This window comes from Medicago truncatula, chromosome 3 (genome assembly GCF_003473485.1).
Source record: "Medicago truncatula cultivar Jemalong A17 chromosome 3, MtrunA17r5.0-ANR, whole genome shotgun sequence".
Lineage (NCBI taxonomy): Eukaryota > Viridiplantae > Streptophyta > Magnoliopsida > Fabales > Fabaceae > Medicago > Medicago truncatula.
This window is the reverse complement of record NC_053044.1, coordinates 44,766,988-44,787,509: the sequence shown is the minus strand read 5'-3', so window position 1 is coordinate 44,787,509 and position 20,522 is coordinate 44,766,988. Positions and strand designations below refer to the sequence as shown.

The following is a 20,522-nucleotide window of genomic DNA, read 5'->3' as shown; positions in this document are numbered from 1 at the left end:
GTATATTTCTCATATATTAAAAAGTTCATAATGATATTTCATAAAAATCGATGATGATTGTGATATGCATTTATACATATGAATAATTTAAATATTTTATTTTATTCGTAACACTCTCTACGTCTCTACTTATTAATACCCGTTGGATATTTCAGATATATGAAGAAATAAACTTTTTTAAACGGATTTGGTTTTGACTTTTTATATTTGAAAATAAATTATTGGTATTAAATAGAGATATATTTATAAAAAAATAGTAAATACACTTAATAACTTGGAAGGAATGTTTATGCATATTAACAATTTTTTCTTCTTCTCAAAAGATTCTTATAGATGGAGATGGAGGGGGTATAAATAAAAAATTAATGATTATATAATAAATTCTTTTCATTTTTTGATGAAAATAAATTTCATTATTTTATAATACATTTCATATTTGGCATCTAATTTTCTCTTAACTTTCATTTTCATACTTAATTTATTTATGAATTTACCATTTTATAATCATGCATTTAACTTGTCTTTTAAATTTTCAACAATTCATTGTATCATATAGTAATAAAATAAAATAAAAAGATTTTTTTTATAATGATAGCAGTCAAATCTCATAATGATGATTCAAAAAAATCAAAGATGATTATGATAAACATGTACTCCCTCCGGTCTCAAATGTAGGGAAAAAAACAAAAAAAATTGTGGTCTCAAATGTAAGAAAAAGTATAGTAAAAGCAACCTAATAAATGCTACTATTCCAATTTTACCCTATCTCCATGAGTTCAAAAGCCACTTTCATTAATTATTACTAAAACATGACAAGGGCAAAATTGGAAAGTTGTACATTTTTTAACATGATTTCAATGTAATCAATTCATTTTCTTAATTAGTGTGTTTTTTTTTTCCCTACATTTGAGACCGGAGGGAGTACTTGTGAAGACTTTATCTAATGTACATAAGTAAAATGTTCTAGCAATACACAAATGTATTTTTTATGATTGAATTAAGGAGAATGCTAACTAATACTCTGATAATCTAAAATTCGACAACAATGTAAGTAAAATCTGACAAAAATTGTTCCACTCTCGAATTAAACTCATGTTCTCATGAATAATTTTTCATTGATGAAACTCATTAACCATTTAAATCAAATTGTTTGGTTATAAGAGCTCTTAAGTCATTATATTATGGTGTAAATCTATACGATAACCATTTTTATAAATAATTATCAAATATTCAATTCTTATTTGTTCCCTCAAAATAAAAAAATCTTATTTGACTTTAATATAAGTAAAAAATCTTAGAAACTACGTATTTAATATTTTAAAATTTTATCTTTTCTTTACGAAATTTATCTTTTTACAAATCCTAGGATCACTTTGTAAATAGATGACATAATGGAGGGTTTTTCAGACATCTCAGTCCGAGTATCAGAAAACGACAACAGCACCAAAAAGAAGGACAAACCAACCAATGGCGATATGGTAATAAAATCTCAGTAACAGTAAGTTGGTGAAGTATTCAAGGAAACAATGAAAAACACACATTTCACATTTTTGTTTTTTTCTCCTTTTACTTTCATCATCATTTTCATAAATTAAAAAAAAATAAAATAATTCAAGATAGATAAATGAGAGAGAGAAGAGTTGTTGGTGGTGGATGACGGTGCAACGCGTTCCTTTCTTTTTTTGTCAAACTTCTCGAACCTTCCATCGTTGAAACTCGCCGGAACGGAAATTCGATCTCCGATCGTCGGAATCAAGACGTAGTTATTCGTTCTAGATTCGATCGCCGGTGGCGTTTTGCGTTTATCGGCGATGGAGAAAATGAACGGAACTGAAAACAATGGAGTGTTTAACAGCACGGAGATGGAGTACATCAGAAGACATCACAATCAACAGCCAGGAGAGAATCAGTGTTCTTCTGCACTTGTTAAGCATATCAGAGCTCCTGTTCCTCTTGTAATCAATCTTACTTTACTTTTCATTATTCATTTTCCGTTTTTTATTTGGTTATTTCTGTTTTTTTTTTTTTTTTTTTTTTTTTAGCTTTTTGGTCTATGAATTGTTGATAGTTGAATCTCTGGAACACCGATACATACTTCTGATGAAAGGCGTGTCTGATTTGTCGGTGTCAGACACTTACACTCTCTGACACGATGTAATTACATTCAATTAATTCATTTTTCACTGGAATGCACAATATAGAAACTATGTTGATTGAATTAAATGATTCTCCTATGTTTATCACTGGAAAATTGCTAATTTAGTTTGAATTGACAAGTGATCGTGTGTCTGGTATCTGACACGTGTTGGTGTGTTGGTGTCTTACGCCGACACATGTGAATTACATTCAATTAATTCATTTTTCCAAATTTTTACCAGTGGTGTCTGTGTCAGTGTATGTGTCGTGCTTCATACTTGAATATGATGATGATCTAGTTATTTGTATCTGCAATCGATATTATGATGTGAAGAGTTTGGCTGTGGCAATGTGTAATGCAGAATTTAGAAACTATGTTAATTGAATTGAATGATTCTACTATGTTTCTCAATGGAATTGTTTATTTATTGCGTTTATTTTTTTCTTTCTTTCTCTAGGTATGGTCTTTGGTGAGGAGGTTTGATCAGCCGCAGAAATATAAACCATTCGTGAGCAGGTGTGTGGTGAGGGGAAACCTTGAGATTGGGAGTTTAAGAGAAGTTGATGTTAAGTCAGGGCTTCCGGCTACAACTAGTACTGAAAGATTGGAGGTCCTTGATGACAATGAGCATATTCTAAGCATCAGGATTATTGGTGGTGATCATAGGCTTAGGGTATGATTACTTCCTTACCATAATTTACCTTCTTTATTCTTTTGTTGAAACAATAAAACATTTCCTCAACCACTCATTATGATGAACTAATTATATATGTTTGTGTGTGTAAGACACACATTGCATCGGTAGAAACAGAATATACATAATTAATCTCTGTTGGGAGCTTTAAAAATCTCTAATCCATATCTGGGATGTTGATACCGTGAGGGAGGTCTATTAGTTCGTTGTTGAGTGTGTACATTGTGTTTCATTCATATAATTGACTGAGTGCAATCATGTGTGCTGTTGTAACAACTAACAAGATGTTGAATAGTAGACTTCATTATTTTGAACAGTTATTATATTTGTTGCATTATTCCAAGTAGTATAAGCTCTAGCCAGTAGTATAATATTATACACGTCATTTAGTATATTTGGGGTGGAAGGAATTTTTGTTATCCTTTTGTCTTTATGATGGTAAGCCTGGTACTTGTTTCCGATGCATATGATATCTACTTTTTTAATGTTTTCTATCATAATTTAAACTTGAAACCTGCAAACTTTCACTGCATCTCTTCAAGAATTTGCTTCTCCATTCTTGCTCAACTGATAAGTAGCTTCTAGATTTGCTTTAAGATGCAATATCCATAGCTCAAAGATCTGAGCTCTGATATTAGTTTATAGGTACATGGTCAAAATAGGAAGGAAATAGATGAATGAAGAGATCATTATTAAATAGCTTATCTCTCAACGAGATAATTCAAGTTAATAGAGACTGAATGTTTACAAGAATTCCCAATTCCCGGAAATTTAAAAGCCTGGTCTAGTCCATGTAAAACTAACTAACCAGCTCACTGCTACACTTAGGTTCTGTCCCTCAAGTTATATGCTTTTTTTTTAATGGTCCCACTAGTTATATGGTAACAGATATTCCTAACACTGTTTCTTATCATATATTGCTCAGAATGGTATAAATTTGATTCTATTTTGAGTCATGTGCATCGTTTTACAAAGGAAAAATATCTGTTAAAGTGCCGCTTCTTCTGCTGGCGTAAAGTTAATGTAGTTGTCATTTGTCAACAAGATCCTTGATGTTTGGTTCTTCTGGTTTACATTGTTCCCTGTGTGTAGCTAAAACTTTCATTGTCTAGGAATTCAACCAATTGTCAAACCAAGGACATGTTTAAGATTCCATGAATTCTTAGGCCACTAATTAACTGTCATAGTTTGCTAACTTTGAAACTGATGTTCCTATATTATGATGTCACTAGAATTGCTTTATCCCAAAAGCCTAAGTGCTTATTTATCAAAAAAAAAAAAAAAACCTAAGTGCTTAAGCCACAAGAATGGTTTAATACAAATACAACCAAGATTCCCCTGAGTCAATAATCTCTCTTCACTTTGGAGATGTTCCTTTCAAGGTGTATAATTTTATTCCCAAGAGCACTGTCCGGGAATGTTACTTTGAGGTAAATTTGAAAACATGTTTGGTCCGCATTTAATATTTTGGGAATACGTTCAAAATTCAAATGATGCGAGAAAGAATTGGAAATTAATATTTCTAATATACCTTTCATTCCCATGCTATGTGAAAGAGTATATCCACCTCTGATTATGGAATATAAATCAAGTAAAACATGGAAGGGTCATTTTCCTAGACTCAATATTGCCTTAGATTGTTTTCGTCAAGGCTTGCACTTAATTTGGAAATGTCATATATTTTTATTTCTTTCTGTTGCATGCTACAGTTTACCTCCTCCTCCACCTCGCTTAATTAACAACAAAAACGATCTTTTGTTTTTCAGAACTACTCATCTATCATGTCCCTCCATCCAGAAATTATTGATGGAAGACCAGGAACCCTGGTAATTGAATCTTTTGTGGTAGATGTACCAGAGGGGAATACCAAGGATGAGACCTGCTACTTCGTTGAAGCCTTAATTAAGTGCAATCTCAAATCACTTTCAGATGTCTCAGAAGGACATGCTGTGCAGGACCTCACTGAACCACTTGATCGGATGCATGAGTTGTTGATAAGTGGCTGAAAACTTTCTGCCACGGATGAAGCTTCAGGGGCTTTCCGATCTTGGAGGCTTAGGAGACGGACTGGCAAGTGGAAATAGTGTCTGTTTCATATGTTATAGACTTGTAGCATTTGCTTATTTGGTCTGCTTTATTAATTTCTCTGTTATATATGCTGGTTTCTCTCTTTGGTAGTGTTAAAGAACAGAATATTTTAGACAGGTGTCTGAATCCAGTACAGTAAAAGGTGAAGAAGGAGCATTTGCTTCAGTGTGATCTTCATGTCATGTTCTTTCTGTATATAGGTGCTGGTGAAAGTTGGTCTGTAAAATTGTTTTGATTAGTTGCAGTAAAATTCCATCATTTAGCTGAGGATACTTATATATAAACAGATCTCAGACTTCTTTGTTTCATTATCTAGCAGCATTATTATAACTTTATCGAATTCAGCAATCATATTTATATGAAAGAAACTATAGAAATGTGTAAAGAGTGAAAAATCAGAAAATATGAAGAGATTTTGTTTGTTTTTGTGTGTGTGGCCATTATGACATTAATTTAGACCTGGTAACATATTAAAAAATTATTTATGATCAAAGGTCACTTAATTAATGTGAATGATGATGATAATTGGATGTAACACAAATGATTCCGTAAAGAAAACTTTTTTTGTAGGCCGTTAAAAAGAAACTTAAATGATACGCATAATATTTTTTTTTTTAAAAGGTGTATCTCGAGGTGAAAGGAACAATTGTCGTAAAAAATAGATGAAAAAAGAGTAGAGGGGTGATAAGGAAAAGGAAGAGGATAATTAATGCTAGGGTTCTATTCCTCATCCCCACGAGATTTAACCTTATCAAATGGTTTGACATTGGTGCCGCCACGTTAATGATTTTGGATATGATTATCTGTGAAAGATAATGGCTGTTCGTTGTTATTTATTCTTATTCAAAAAATACGTAGAAATATACAGTTGTTTATTAGATGAATTATGTATGGGCAATATAAAACACTTGCATATCTATCCAATGAAGTGATACCATAATGTCATTTGTTACGTTACTTTTCAATTATTTTAAACTTAAACATCAAATATTGTGTATTTCATGGTTTTTATTTTAAGTGAGTTAAGTTATGAGAGTTCACTAGGAGCATGACATACCCGATACCTTAAGGCTCATAGTGGTTACAAAGGTATTCAGAGATTGTCCACCAACGAAATTCTAAAGCTAACAACATGAGTTGAACCCACGTTCTTGAGTCCATCTTTGCTCCATTTGGGTTTGCTCCATTTACCCAATTTACCATCATGGATGTGTGACATGTGGCAAATCAGAAAACCAAGGGCTGGATTAAAAGGGTTGGAAAATGCATTTGTTTTATAAAAAACAAGGGTACGCGCTTTTGTTCCAACTCCACTCACGACCCTTCTTCTTCCTCTCCCCACATCACTTCTGTGCTTCTCTCTCCCACTCGCCGGCGCCGGCACCGTCGCAGCCCTTTCTGTTCATACAGAAGCGGTGCCACCCCCTTCCTTTTCTTTTTCCGATACATGCAACATGGATTGAAATCGATTCTGTAGGATTTTATTTAGGGATGTTTCTCCCTTTTTGGTACTTTTCTCTCTTCAGGACCAACATATTTTTCTGTTAAATAAGGATTGCCGTGAAAGAGTCTGTTGCAGTTGCCAAGTATCATCATTCTATCGAAAGGAAACCTAGAACAAGGCCCGATTATAGTGCACAACCCACCAAGAAGAAGAAACCCATTACAGAAAGAGATTATGATACTAGCATTAAAAGTGCCTCGAAAATTGTTTAGCCAATCTAGGTGAGAAAGAAAATCCTTTGCTTATAAGGATCCCTTGGTGAATTCCAAGCTTGAGATGATAAAGAAGGAGCATGCACCAGCAGACAACAAACGCGCGTGTGCTTTTTCCAACCTTTTTAATCCCAGCCCTTGATTTTCTATTTTGCCACATGTCACACATCCATGATGATAAATGGGGTAAATTGAGCAAACCTAAATGGAGTAAAGATGAACTCCACGTTCTTATGGGATGAGTCAACTTTGTATCAACCGGACCAACCTAGATTGGCTAGGTGTTTAAATATTGTTCTGACAATGGCAAGGAATGAGAAAGGAGAGCAAGAGTCACAAGAGATTTTTTGAAAGACAAATTAGTTTAGTTTAATATAGTAATCTGGGGAACTGGGAAATAGAATACTAGCAAAGATAATCAAGTATTTATTAAACCATTATTTAAATAAAATAACAAATATTGTGGTGACCGGATATCAAAAGCATAATTTTTAACATATGCATCGACAACTTTGTCAAAAAAAAAAAAAAAAACATATGCATCGACAATTATTCCGAATCACATTTATATTTCAAATGAGGTTGCATGTGATAAAAAACTGGCAACCAAACATGCCATTAAGTTTCCATGTTAGAAAGTTAAATAAAGCTTATATTCTGCCATCCATTTTTCATGTTATTTGTTTTTAATGAAAAAATAATAGTAAAAAACAACTGCAGTCACGAACTCACTATCCAAAGCTAAAGAGCAAGCAATATCATAAGATACTACTTATCAGAATTATTTTTCAATACCATTTCCCAGACAAACTAATTGTATCCAGACCTAACCCAAAAAAGACCCGAACAGAACATTTTGTTTGGAAGTAAGCCAACTAAAAGTTGATGGCCAATTGCATGCCGGTTCCCATTCAAAATACGCATATAAAAAACGAAAAAATGAGAAGTATCCTATTTGAGGTTCAAAACATAATCAAATGACAGCCAGTTTCACCAGATGGGAACTCTAATTCGAATCACTTCTGCAGAGGCTAGCTGACTCTTGGTAAATGTAGATCTATTGAGACACAGAAGCACGCTATTGAGTACGATCAGATCCATATGCGGGCAATGTGGATGTCGGTTGTAGCATGTCATGATTTGGGAAATGCATTCCTGGTGGCATGTTTCCAGGTGGCATTTGCATTGGCCTTTGTAGTGGCATGCTCCCAGGTGGCATTTGCATTGGCACATTTCCAGGTGGCATTTGTAGTGGCCTTTGTAGTGGAATGCTCCCAGGTGGCATGTTTCCAGGTGGCATTTGCATTGGCCCATTTCCAGGTTGCATTTGCATTGGCCCATTTCCAGGTGGCATGTTTCCAGCTGGCATGTAAATGTTATTGTGCATCTGCAATGGCATAGATTGAGCAACTGTTGGTAGAGTTGTTCCCCATCCTGCCTGAGATTGGGGTATCATAGCCGGGTCAGAAATTGGAGTATATTGAGAACCATTATACTGCTGAGCAGGAGGAACCGTCATGGGAACAGGTTGCCCTAAAATTGAGGGCTGAGTGTTCACAACTGGTATCATAGGAATGGTATAGTCTCTACTCCTATCATTATTGACCTGTAATTACAAAAATCATCGTTGAAATTAAACCGAATCTGTGAATTCATATTACATGCAGCAAGCTTACAAAATTATTAACCAGTTGATCGCTGCCATTGCTTCCCCTTCAGAATGTATAAAGGAAAATATAATACTGAACAACAAATCTAAAATTACGACAGGTTTCTTATATTAATATTATCACATTTTTTTTATTTTTTAAATACAGTCAAGAGATTCAGAAAGCTGTGATGTAGACCAATGATTATAGGGAACCTTTCAAGACTCAAAGTTAAAGGATTTTCAGTGAATGATACACTGACATCATCCCAGAAAGGAATATCAAGGTCTATAACTAGATAGTCCAGTTCTTCAGTATATTTAACTAAGAATAATCCCATTTCTCTCATCTTTGAGGTTAGGAATGCTGAGATCCTAACAAGTTATCATAATGTTTTTAAGGCATCTCCAATTCATATACTCTTTCAAGGATTCATTTAAATGACATCAATCCTCAGTCTGGGTTGATTATTTACCTTTATACTAAGATCTGTATGACGTGAGTACGAAAGGTGAAGCTTGCAAAAACCTCCATCATATATGCAGTGTCCTTCCAATGCTTCTTTGGCCACAACAGCTGTCTGAGTATCTGCAAGCCATAGCATGTAACTCTGAATTCTCAAACTTAGAATGACAGAATGACAGTACAAAATAAAACAAGGCAAGTAGTAAATCTCTATCTGCTGATAGGTTGAAATTCCCCATGTTTCGATGCCAAGTCAATGACATAAAAATGCATAGATAACACTTGAACTATCATTGTTATACCTATCAAAGATAACTATAGGCATTGCTGAGGAGATTCCTAGTGAGGAACATACCCAGAATCCTTGAGAAAACAATCATATCTTTGGAAATAATTTAGAGGAAAATTGAGAGACCAAGAAGGTGCAGCTACAAACAAGTATCTTTGTTAAATATTTCTATCCAAAATAAATCAATCTCAGTAGGATCACTTTTGATTGAAGGATTATTAGATCACAAGAGGCAGGATCTCCCCGGCAATACTGCAAACAAAGGAGTTCATCTACATGCATATGCAAATGCATACTGTAACACTTGCCAGTTTCCTCAATAAGCCATAAGTGTTCGATTTTTTTCATAGAATTGGACAACATAGAAGCACATTTGAGAACTTTCCCTAAATGCAATGTCTAAAGCTTTAGGTGATATGGATAACAGTCGGCAAGCACACCCACTTGGTTTGCATTTTGCACTAATACTACTAATGTAGAGTACAAACATAATATATCCAAATGCTGACCAGTTAAATTCTTCAAATAATCTTAGATCGAACCTGGATATTGAATCAGAGCCTGTAAACCACCATTCTTATCAAACATTGCAATCTTTTGGATAGGACCAAAAGCAGAGAAAACCTATCACAAACAAGAAAATTGTAGAATATTATTACCTAAGCTGTATTGTCAAAAGATACTGTAAAAACGGTTGTTCAGGCTTAAAAGTACCATATGTAAAACATCCAACGTTACAGCATATTGCATGTTCTCAATAGATGCAAGAAGAACGTTACTCTCAGCCTCCAGTCTTTTCCCATCCAAACCAATCATGACCTGGAAAAAAAAATTAAAAATGAGTACTTCAAAAAAGATCTTCAGTATGCAAAGTCCGCATACAAGGGAAACCCTTGGTGGAAGGCACACACATAACTGATGGTGCATGAAAAAAGCATTCAAGTTAACTTTAGCAATTTGGAGGTTTTCAATTACACAAAGCAGGTGGCAACATATCTAATATGCTATCCCTTAAAACAAAACAGCCAAAACGTTACCTGTCCACCTCCCTCAATGGCTGATTGAGCAACAGGAAGGTAAGGATTAGTATAGTCTCTGGAGCATGAAAAATAACCAATTAGATTATTTTTTTAATCAGAATAGAAAGTAAAAGGGATCATAGCTGATCAAGGGTAACATCAAATTAAAAAAGTCAGCAATGCTTTGTTTCCTGTAAGCCAGCAATACCAGGGAAAACAGAAATACCTGCTCCTGTGGCTTTGAAACTTCACAGTTAAATCTGAATGTCCAGAGTATGTGATCTTGAGGGTGCATGGTCCCACATGTTCAGAGAGCAGATATCTGATAATGAGCGAGATTAAAGATCAACAATCCAAAATACCAAAATTGAGAAATATTAAGAGCTAATTAATGTTTCAATAAACATCAAGTTTCAGCTCGAACTTGGGACTTCAATTTATTCAAGCGCTGCCCAGTTGGCACTCGCTAATCATATTGACTGATTGTCATTGTAAGGAGCACGGGAAGAGCTATGGGAAATGGATTGAAAGTTTAAAAATGAATGAACAATTTAGTTGACTGATAGTAGAAAAAAGATCTGCTTTTCCAAATTATACCAGAATGATCCTTCTATCCTCATATCCCCCCTATTTATTTATCAAAGAAATATCCTCTAACTGATTGTTCTAACTCCCCTAACTAATTGATCAATTTGATTCAACTTCCCCAACCACTTGTCATCCTTTTGTCACAATATCTAGCCTTCAATTTCATTGAGTGAATGATAATAGGAGTAAGAAATCTATGAATGATTCCCCTACTTATCTAACAGATATCCCCTCTAACAACCTAAATTCCCTAACTAACTTCTACAACAACTGTCCCTTCCTTATATCATAATAATTAATGACTATAAACCACATTCTGTGATTCATATAATTGCAACCAACTGCAAAAAGAAGTATATAAACTCCGTAAAAAGACACTGCTTCATCTCTAAATATAAGACCCTATTGACAAAATTACGGGAATTAAGAAAGTTGGTAGCAAGTTTACCCTTCATAGTAATTATTGCTTACAAAAAAGATGTGAAATAAATTAGAGGTGTTTTTATTAAATTATAATTAATGCAGTTGGAAAATTAGAAGGGAGTCCTGTAAAAATGAGCAAGGAAATTTCTCAAGAGTATCCTATCTTTAGGCATGGATGTAGTATATACAAAAAGAACTACCAGAGCCAATGCAGAAGAATCAAACAGTTGGCTATTCAATCATCTGAGAACAAAAGCACCACGACATCTAACCACCGTATGATATCCATTAGTTGAACTATAAACATTGGCAAAAGTATTTCAATTGTTACCTAGGTATGCTTCTTCCATCCAAAGCATCCTTTGCAGAAGTGGCAGTCTCAGCATCTGAGAACTGAACCAGTGCCTAAACAGTGGTGCATAGAATTAGCTTGTGGTTGCTGCATCAAAAAAGGGACAACAAAAAAATATTTCATTTCATTAACCTGGAATCCTGCAGTCTTCTCAAAAGTAGTAATCTTATGCACAAATCCAAAAGCTGAAAAGACCTGCATAAGCAAATGTTAAACTTTCAAGAGGACGTTTAGTAAGATAAATTTTAAAATTTGAACACAAAATGAACAAAGGATTTTGCTTTCTAAGCTATGTTATAGAAAAATAGAAATACTAAAAATCAAAATTTCAGCATAAGTAATAATTTATATAAACAACCAAGCTCCATTTTATGAACACAGAAGATAGGGATTAAAAAAGAAAACCATGATAGGACTTAAATAAGACTGCAGGTTTAAGGCTTTAAGCAAATCAATACATATCTTGAAATGCTTATGTTGCATGCATTGGTGGTATCACAAGAAATAGAACATTGTAAGCAACGAGCAAAACCGATGAAAAACTAAGAAACCATAAAAATAATTGCCAAAAATTTCTCATTAAATCTCAAACATTAACTGCAGAAAGTGGAGGAATTAGTTAAGCCAAGTGACATATTTCAAATCACAAATTTCTTAGATGAATAGCTGCCAGTGGCTGCAAGGAATCTATAACTGAAATAATAATGTAAGAGTTGAAAGGAAAGGGTATTATTAACTTTAATACATGAATAGTTGATTCAAACAAAGGATTTACGAAGTTAATTGCCTCCTGAACTGTATATTTTGTGAAAACTAAGCATTTAATTGCCAAGTATAGAATGGAACTTTTAGCCTACATTAAAAGACTAAGAAAATCTAAAAAAACATCCAAACAATAGTAGGGACGCAAATGATGGTAGCTAATCTATGCACAAGTAAAATGCATATGATGAGTCAATGCAGCATGGGTGCACAAATCAGTGAAAAAATGAGGCAACATCCTAAACTACAAGAGTGGTAGGAGTTCAAGAGGGAGACTAGGGAAGAAAGAGGTAGTGATAAGGAAAGGAGAAAAGAGACAAACACACAAGCGCTATTTCTCCCAAAGCACTAAGCTTCCATCGAAGATATTGCCTTCACATGGGCCTGCTGATTCATTTATATACATGTCAACAAGTTTTCCATATCCTGGCAAAGAAAAACCTAAGCACAGAACTAAATGACCAGCATCCTCGTTATGACCGTGTTAGCATGTACAACTGATGCACACATGCCTTTGCTATTTTCTTACCAAGTGCAAGACATCAATGCTGACAAGGCGTGCGTCTTCACCCTCAACCGTTACCAACAATACATTTCCAGCAACATCTGCAGCAGTTTTGTTATGCACTATTTCTTGCCGATTTGAATATTGCAGATATACAGTTTTCCCTCGCACTTGTGCAGGCTCCGATGATGAGGCATAGTATGAAATCATTGCAATGGCTTGATTCAAATCCGCCTGTAAATTATTGGTAACAATCAGTAATTTTATTTCATATGAAGGACAAAACAATACCAAGAAAAAAATATAAGAAAAAAAAAATCACTCACAAATTCAATAAAAGCTTGATTCCGATTCGACCCGACATTGCACTTTGTGTTCACAACTTTGCCAAATGGATTCCCAAGTTCAATCAGCTCCTCCTCAGTGCATTCCCATGGCAAGTTTCTCAAATGAAGCACCTTGGATGGGGGCTGGGTGTACCGAAACTGTTGCTGACTAGAGACCGATGCCATTTCAAACAATAACTCTACCTGCTGAATTGCAACCCCTTAGACTTACAATATCCAATTTCACAATCAGGCATCACACTATAAAGCACAGACTCAGACACGACACGGACACGTCGACACCAATAATAATTTGAAAAAATGACATAATTCAATGTAATTGTATGTGTCGTGTCGGTGTCGGATACGATAGGTAGCTGAACCGGAACTCGCGTAATCCGAAGAGTATATGTGTTTCATAGTTATCACATCATACATACACAAATAATTTCCAACAGGTTATATTAACCACTTCACACATTCATGATTTAACTAGCATGCTTCAAAAATGAACCTTAATTTACAGATAAAATTATGCAATAACACCTAATAAAAAGAAAATCTAAACAAATCAGTGCAGTACAGTAGCTAAAGAGAAAAAATAACATTGTGTTTAGGGGGTAACATTTCCATGAAATTAAAATTCCAGAAAAGAAAAAAAACACATAAATTAACCTAAACCGAATCAGTTTCAGACAATAATGGGCCTTTAGTTATCGAAATCTACAAGAATAAAATCAGAATGTGGAAACGAATAAGGGAAAAAAAAATTCAATCACCAGAGAGAATTGAGAAGATAAAAGCTCAGATTTTTTACAGGTTCGAGAAATTAGGGTTGAAACATCAAAAGGGGGAAACGGGAACGAACCTTCTCCGTTAACAAGCGTTCCGTTTTATTGTTCCCGGGACCCCGTCTGGAAAGACAAACTAGTACTTATGACGTGCCTCCACCTTAAACCTTAATCATACATCATAAATTCATGATTTTATTTTTTGCTAAATTATTTTGCTTATGTGTTTTATATATTTTTTTTATTGTTGTTAATTTAGTTCTAATCTCACCATTCATTCATGTCATATATTTTCATACATGAGTTTTAACATGCATGTGAGTTGTATTTTGATGTGATCGTTTGCGTTGTTTGGATATAAGGCTCGAGGTTTTCTGTGTATTTTAAATGTAAATGTTAGAGTTCGTCTTATAATCGAAAATTCATGATGGTGAATCATCGCTTACAAGTCGTGCAATTGTGTGTCTCATGGTTGAACTAATCAAAGGAATTCTCATAATTGCTATATGATTTCAGGAGCTGGGTAGGACATCTCTCTATAATAGTGAGAGCTAAGCCACTATAAATTCGTCTCACATCATTCATCCATCCATTTATGTTGTATATTTGCATACATGAGTTTTAACATGCTTTATGGAAGTTGTATTTGGATGTATCTTCTATGTTGCTCGAATATTGGAGTCGACGTTTTCTATGTATTTAAATTGTAAATGTTAGGGTTTTTTTTTTTTGAAGGAATGTTAGGGTTTGTTTTATAATCGGAAATTCATGATAGTGAATCATCGCTTCCAATTTATGCAATTGTGTGTCTTATGGTTGAACTAACCAGAGGAGTTTTCATAATTGTAATACGATTTTCAGAAACAGGGTAGGACATCTCTCTCTTATAACGAGAGCTAAGCCATTACAGTACTAATCACTCACCATTCATCCTTCCATTTACGTCATAGATTTGCATACATTGTGTAAGTTGGATCCTGACTTAATCTTTTACATTATTCGAACATGCGAGTCGAGGATTCTGCATACTTTAAATGCAAATGGTACTTTTTATCAAAAATATCTTCATCGCTTTCAATTAGTGAAATTGCATGTCTTATGGTTATAATAATCAGAGAATTGTCATAATTGTTATGTGATTTTCAACATCAAGTAACATGGTGGTGCATCTCTTTTTTGTAGTGTGGGGCGAGTCATTCTGCACAGAACCACCACTTAGGCAAACTTTGGAAATAGGTGATCGGATTGTCGTGTTGCATATATAAGGTGCGCGTGACAAATATGGTTGTATGTGTTATTTTTGTTTTACGTGTGACAAAGATTTTCTTTTTATAGGTTGCGTGTGACAAAGATATTTTTTACAATTTGTTGGCGGGTGCATAACATATATTGAAGGTAAGAAGGATATGAAAGAACAACCACACAAAGACTAAACAAGGGGTATCAGTCCCCAAAACATTAGATGCCAACAAATGGCTAAACTGCGACAGACACACATCAAAAAATAAAAAATCGGAATCCAATGAACCTAAAATTTTTGCTAATGCACCAAGACGTTCCAGTTCAATTTCAACAACCGTCGAATCTTCCACTTTAAGAGCCATATCCTCACAAATTAAGGATTTACACCGCCGCCACTAAATCCACATGCAACTCAATGGGCTTAAAACCAAATAATATATCATACCTAAAACCTTGAACACCGTCACAACTCCTCCACATAAGCACAACAACGCCTTACATTCCTAGTAAAAACACCTGGCCACTCACCATCGCTTCCTCTTACAACTCCTCCACAACCAACAAACACACCCTCTTTACAAGAACCATCAATATTCAACTTCACCCAACCACGCGCATGGGGTTTCCATCATATAAGAATGGTCTCACGCACAACTTTCATCATTTTTACGACTACTACGCATGGTGATCCAACCCATTAGTTTGTCTTGGTTATCTTTGTAATATTTCATTTTTCTCCTTTTTGGCTAGTTATCTAGCGTTATTTGTGTTGTAAACACTTTTGTTCTCTTTGAATCCTTGTGCGTCAAAGAGACATTTTATCTATTATATCTTTTGGCTTCTTTAAAAAAACTAATTTTTAATTTTTTAATATTCATAAAAGTAAATATTGATTATTTTTTATGATAAAAAATAAAAAATAAAGTATGATTGTCATAAATAATGAAATGATATTTTCTAAAATATAATAGTCGATGAATAACTCTTTATTTCATAAAAATTATCGTTAATTCATTGACTCGAAAAACAAGTGCATCATTATATATTTATATAAATTTATGCAAAGCAAATGTAGCTCAATTTGCAAATGTACCGTAAAAGCTCCATAATTAAAATTATATATTTATATAAATTTATGCTGCGTATAAACATAAAACGAGTTGGGTAATCTAAGTCAGTATGCCTCTACTCATTTTATTGAGGGAAGTATTTATCTATTTGTTGTTTTGAAATTTGAATCTCAATTACTACGGATCTATAGCCAGCTCGCACAATGTTTATATATATTAGACAAAGAGAAATGAGAGAAATGATTGATAAAATAACAACAAAGACCGTAAATCATGATCCAGTCTGACCAAGAAGGACATCCTTATAAGGAGTGGGAAGGGGTATATCAACTTTGGTCTCTTCACTAATTTGACGGTTAATCATTGGTTGATGATGACCCAAAATCAAGGGAACCCGTCCTTCTCTTGCACTTACTAGTCTCTCTTGTGCTCCACCTCGCAATTTCTCCAACCTCATCGTTCCATTCATTTGTTGCATTTTGAACACTTTTATCAAATTTGTCAATCCACCAATGAAGAACATCAAGCTTCCAAATATGCCAAGCCAAACCCAAGTCCCACCCTGAATCATAATCACAACAATCCAAGCATAAGATTAAGAAACATATGCATGTTTCTCAAAAAAGAAAAGGGTTAAATTTTGGGCATGTTTGGATTGAATCTTTGGATTGATTATTTGAACTTATATAATGTCATTGCCACATTGGCATAAACACTTTGTGACATCATCTTGATAACTTATGAAAACAACTTATGATGTGTTAACAATTTTTTTTCATAAACTCTTCATAGTAGCTTATGAAAACAAGCAGTTTTATTTTATTTTATCTTTTATTATAGAAATAGCTTTTTTATACATAAGCTGTAAAATGTGTTGTGTTCTCAAAATAGGACCTATTCGTTGGCAATATGTCTACCAACATGTCTACGCCGATTCAAATCTATCTCATACCCAAAAATTTGTTGATACACCATGAACTATATAATTTATTTGGTGTTCTTGAAAATCACTAATGGACTCTAAATATAAAATCTCTAGTGCTTTTTCTTTCTTCATATTACATGTATTTTCCCAACAAATTTGGATTTTTCAAACACACCTGGACTTTACTAATTAACTTTAAACAACTCAAGCTCAAACAATTTTTTTTTTCTTCGGTAAATCAAACAACTTTAAATATTCGGCTCAACTCATTTTTTAAACGTTCAATGTTACTAATTAGTTATTAGACTTTATCTTACATCGAGTTTCAACTTGAGTTCTCAAATTCTCTTATCTCTTAACTCAAGTCACTTGAGTTATCCAACCCCCTCAACTCGGCTCGTTTCACCTAATTATCACTAATCTCGCAATAATTACCACAACCATTAATTAAAATAGCTAGTTGGTGTAATAATTGAAGTATGTAGAGTACTTACAAGCAAGTTCATTCCATGGTGGATGATTCCAGATTGTTGATGATGATTAAGAATTGCACCAAGCATGAATGACAAACTCCCCATCAAAAAAGGGATATACACAAACTGCTGCAAGATTTGAACATGTCCATCCGCTCTCTCATAAATTTGACACGAGTTATGAATCGATCCTACCATCCACAATACAGGACCAGCAACTAGCATGTTCACAACATGCTTTTCCAATTTCAAATAATATCCTTTCTCTTCCTGTCCCACACATCAACATAAAAATAAGCAAAAGACATTTTCCAATTTAGATTGAATCCTATACTTGGTTCTTACTAATCTTTCAGTGTCCTAATAACTCATATCACTAGATTACACATTTGAAAACTAAACATAAGTTCGTTATAAAATCAAGATATGACACAGTAGGTTAAGGTTCAAACCCGACTACTAACATTTTATCCTCATGTAAAAAAACTAATCAATATTTTCTATCAAATAAAAAAAATATAAGCATGTGTTTGGACAGACTGTATAATGTAACATGTAATATAACTTTTGTCAAAATCAGCCCCGTATGTCAAAATATAAGCATGACTCTTTACGAACCTCGATGAAAGTGAATAGAATTCCTAGAAAGATGAGAAGCGATCCAAGGATCTGAACAACAGGAGCAGCAAACTCAACAAACAAGAGTTGAAGATCAAAGGGCAACAAAGACGAGCGGAAATCAATGGCAGCAAAATGAGCAAGAATATCATGAAGATTAACAAAGATAATAATGGTAAGAGCAATAAGAAGAACAACGAGGCCCGAACGGGCTTCAGGAGAAAGCTGGGCCACAAAACCGGAACAAAGGATCACGGTGGCAAATAGATATAGGCCTGCGTTTATGTATTCGTAACGGTTTCTAGTGAGGCCCGGGCCGTATGTACGGAACTCTCTTGCTGAAGCTAGTTTCACCATTGTCTGAAAAGGAATGTGTGTGTAGTGTTGGGTTGGTTGGTTGTGGCAGAGAGAGAGAGAGAGACGTTGAAGAGAGGAAAGAGTTGAGATTTTGGCTTGGACACGTGGCTACTTGCATGGAGTTGTGTTGGTGTACTGTGACATGTGGCATGAGCAGAGAGTAAAAATGCCGGTTTTTGCGGGAAAATAGGGTAGCCAGCCATGTCAACAGATCTGGTTATGGTTATGGTTATGGTTAGTGGGCCTATGTTGGGCTTACGTTTCCTTAAGACCCAAGCAAGAGGAGTAAATGAAACAAACAAAAAAGATACCAACTAATTCACTGTTCTAGACTTGTAGATTTTTCTCGCGCATTAATATTATGATTCAAATTGATTGTACTATACATAGTATCTTGTCTTGCAAATTTTTTGGGCGATATTTGTGGTTTGGGATAATAGTTTAATAACTTATTTAACACTATGTTTGGTGATCATATCATTCTTTTGAACTACTTTTTCTCTATATCTAACCAAATTTCATAAAACTAAAGATTTCTCCTTAACCTATTTTATTTGTTTGTTTTGGTGCATTTATCTACTTTTTTTGAAGGAATTGGTCAAATTATTGTTATGTTGCAAGTAGTGGTGTGGATTGATCCAGCTTTCCTTCTATTGATTGTTATTTTTTTTTTGTCATGCATTAGGATTGTTACTTATCTACTTTAATAGATTTGGGCTTGTTCCATTTTTACATCCTATTTATTAAAATTGCACATTTGATTTTTTATTTTATTTTTATATACTATTCTAATCAATTTTAGTCATTTTTAATTGATAAATTAGATTGACATATTTTCTTATTGAATTTTAAGACAAAGACAACTCAGCATGTGTTTGTTTTGGCATTGAAAATTCACGTTTAGCATCTTTTTAATAATTGAGTTTTTGATCATTGTTTTTTTTGTCAACATCAACCTAAGAAAATTCAACATTATATTCCTCCCAAATACCCATCACTTTTGCAAAGGGAGAAAGGACAACTAAAATACAAATTAAAGTATCAACTTGCTCAGTTGCTTGATACTCACACAGCTGGGTCCTGGATAACTTCGTTGGTCCTTGATTAACTACGTACTCCTGGTTTTGGTTTATAATTATAATCTGTGTGTGCAGCTAAATTGTTTATCTTCTCTGATTTAATTTTCCCATTAACGCTTTTTATTTTTTACTTTTGTGCTATACGTGCATGTCATTTTCATCTTTGTTTTCACATTTTTTTAAGAGCTTGGTTTTCCCATTTGCGAAAGGGAACTTTGTAAGAAACAGCTGTAAAAACTACTATCATCGTAAAATATATTAAAGCTGTAAAAAATATTGAACTTTTCGTGTTAATTGGATTTTTTGCTCCATAATTCAAAACCCTTAAACTAATAAGCTCACTGTTTACGCATGGTTCATGACTTCTGATCACTATTTTTCTGAGACAATGACTTCATGTCACTACTACTAGTAACAGGAGTGTGCATTTTAGTCCACTATTTATGTATAATTCTTCTTGATTCATGTTAACCCCCCGGCACATATATAATTTTGGACTTACAGGGAATTCACTAAGTATTTTAATTCCTAGATCCTCAAACATAAAGTTAAAAAAAGATGAATGATATTGATTGCTTAACTTTCTACTAATATCTAGGGACAATAATTAAAAACCCTATATACCTCCTGACCATAGAACATTAAAATGTTTGTCTTTTAAAAATTCTCAAGTGTATTAACTGTTTTAATAGAATATTATCAATTATTTAACATCCTTTTTTTTTTTGTACAAATTATTTTACATCATTTATCAAACCCAATAAGTAAAGAATAAAATTTATAAATGGTAAATTTGAAAAATATACTAATTATCAACTCTGAACATAAATTAACTATAAGCTTGTTACTCTATGTTGCATCTCTTTAAGCAAAAATTCGATGCCCAACGTCGTACACTATTCAAAGGAACACTTACAATGAGACAAATATAGCAAATAATATCAATAAAACATT

At 33.9% G+C, this 20,522-nt stretch overlaps 3 protein-coding genes across 5 annotated transcripts; 1 reads left to right on the top strand and 2 right to left on the bottom strand.

Annotated features, from left to right (window-relative positions):
- The first annotated feature begins 1,602 nt into the window (after positions 1-1,602).
- Positions 1,603-5,249, top strand: LOC11423648 (abscisic acid receptor PYL8). Its single transcript, XM_003602157.4, has 3 exons — positions 1,603-1,955; positions 2,595-2,810; positions 4,598-5,249. Exons 1-3 carry the CDS (start codon positions 1,812-1,814, stop codon positions 4,835-4,837), a joined length of 600 nt encoding a protein of 199 aa, XP_003602205.1. The 5' UTR covers positions 1,603-1,811; the 3' UTR covers positions 4,838-5,249.
- Positions 5,250-7,302: 2,053 nt separating this feature from the next.
- Positions 7,303-14,010, bottom strand: LOC11425189 (polypyrimidine tract-binding protein homolog 2). Of its 3 annotated transcripts, none has more exons than XM_024779616.2 (11): positions 13,882-14,010; positions 13,014-13,217; positions 12,712-12,921; positions 11,553-11,615; positions 11,400-11,473; positions 10,284-10,379; positions 10,076-10,133; positions 9,753-9,857; positions 9,581-9,662; positions 8,760-8,872; positions 7,303-8,241 (listed from the first exon to the last, which is right to left on the bottom strand). In XM_024779616.2, the coding sequence occupies exons 2-11, from the start codon at positions 13,197-13,199 to the stop codon at positions 7,714-7,716; spliced, it is 1,515 nt and encodes a 504-aa protein (XP_024635384.1). In that variant the 5' UTR covers positions 13,200-13,217; positions 13,882-14,010; the 3' UTR covers positions 7,303-7,713. The 3 variants fall into 3 exon arrangements, with proteins under 3 accessions (XP_024635384.1, XP_024635385.1, XP_003602203.2); XM_024779617.2 differs by having other exon boundaries at positions 13,831-13,966; XM_003602155.4 differs by having other exon boundaries at positions 13,793-13,949.
- Positions 14,011-16,167: 2,157 nt separating this feature from the next.
- Positions 16,168-18,554, bottom strand: LOC25489779 (uncharacterized). Its single transcript, XM_013605955.3, has 3 exons — positions 18,133-18,554; positions 17,536-17,784; positions 16,168-16,678 (listed from the first exon to the last, which is right to left on the bottom strand). Exons 1-3 carry the CDS (start codon positions 18,487-18,489, stop codon positions 16,388-16,390), a joined length of 897 nt encoding a protein of 298 aa, XP_013461409.1. The 5' UTR covers positions 18,490-18,554; the 3' UTR covers positions 16,168-16,387.
- Positions 18,555-20,522: the final 1,968 nt, after the last annotated feature.

Bases quoted from the DNA above. Each gene is read 5' to 3' on its own strand.
- LOC11423648 (XM_003602157.4), top strand. From the start codon at position 1,812: ATGGAGAAAATGAACGGAACTGAAAACAATGGAGTGTTTAACAGCACG. The intron at 1,956-2,594 runs GTAATCAATCTT...TTCTTTCTCTAG, and splicing joins TCAGAGCTCCTGTTCCTCTT to GTATGGTCTTTGGTGAGGAG. The intron at 2,811-4,597 runs GTATGATTACTT...TTTGTTTTTCAG, and splicing joins GTGGTGATCATAGGCTTAGG to AACTACTCATCTATCATGTC.
- LOC11425189 (XM_024779616.2), bottom strand. From the start codon at position 13,199: ATGGCATCGGTCTCTAGTCAGCAACAGTTTCGGTACACCCAGCCCCCA. The intron at 9,858-10,075 runs GTAACGTTTTGG...TTTTTTTTCCAG, and splicing joins CCATTGAGGGAGGTGGACAG to GTCATGATTGGTTTGGATGG. The intron at 8,242-8,759 runs GTAAATAATCAA...TTGTAATTACAG, and splicing joins ATACAGATCTTAGTATAAAG to GTCAATAATGATAGGAGTAG.
- LOC25489779 (XM_013605955.3), bottom strand. From the start codon at position 18,489: ATGGTGAAACTAGCTTCAGCAAGAGAGTTCCGTACATACGGCCCGGGC. The intron at 17,785-18,132 runs GTTCGTAAAGAG...TGTGTGGGACAG, and splicing joins TTCTATTCACTTTCATCGAG to GAAGAGAAAGGATATTATTT. The intron at 16,679-17,535 runs GTAAGTACTCTA...ATTATGATTCAG, and splicing joins ACCATGGAATGAACTTGCTT to GGTGGGACTTGGGTTTGGCT.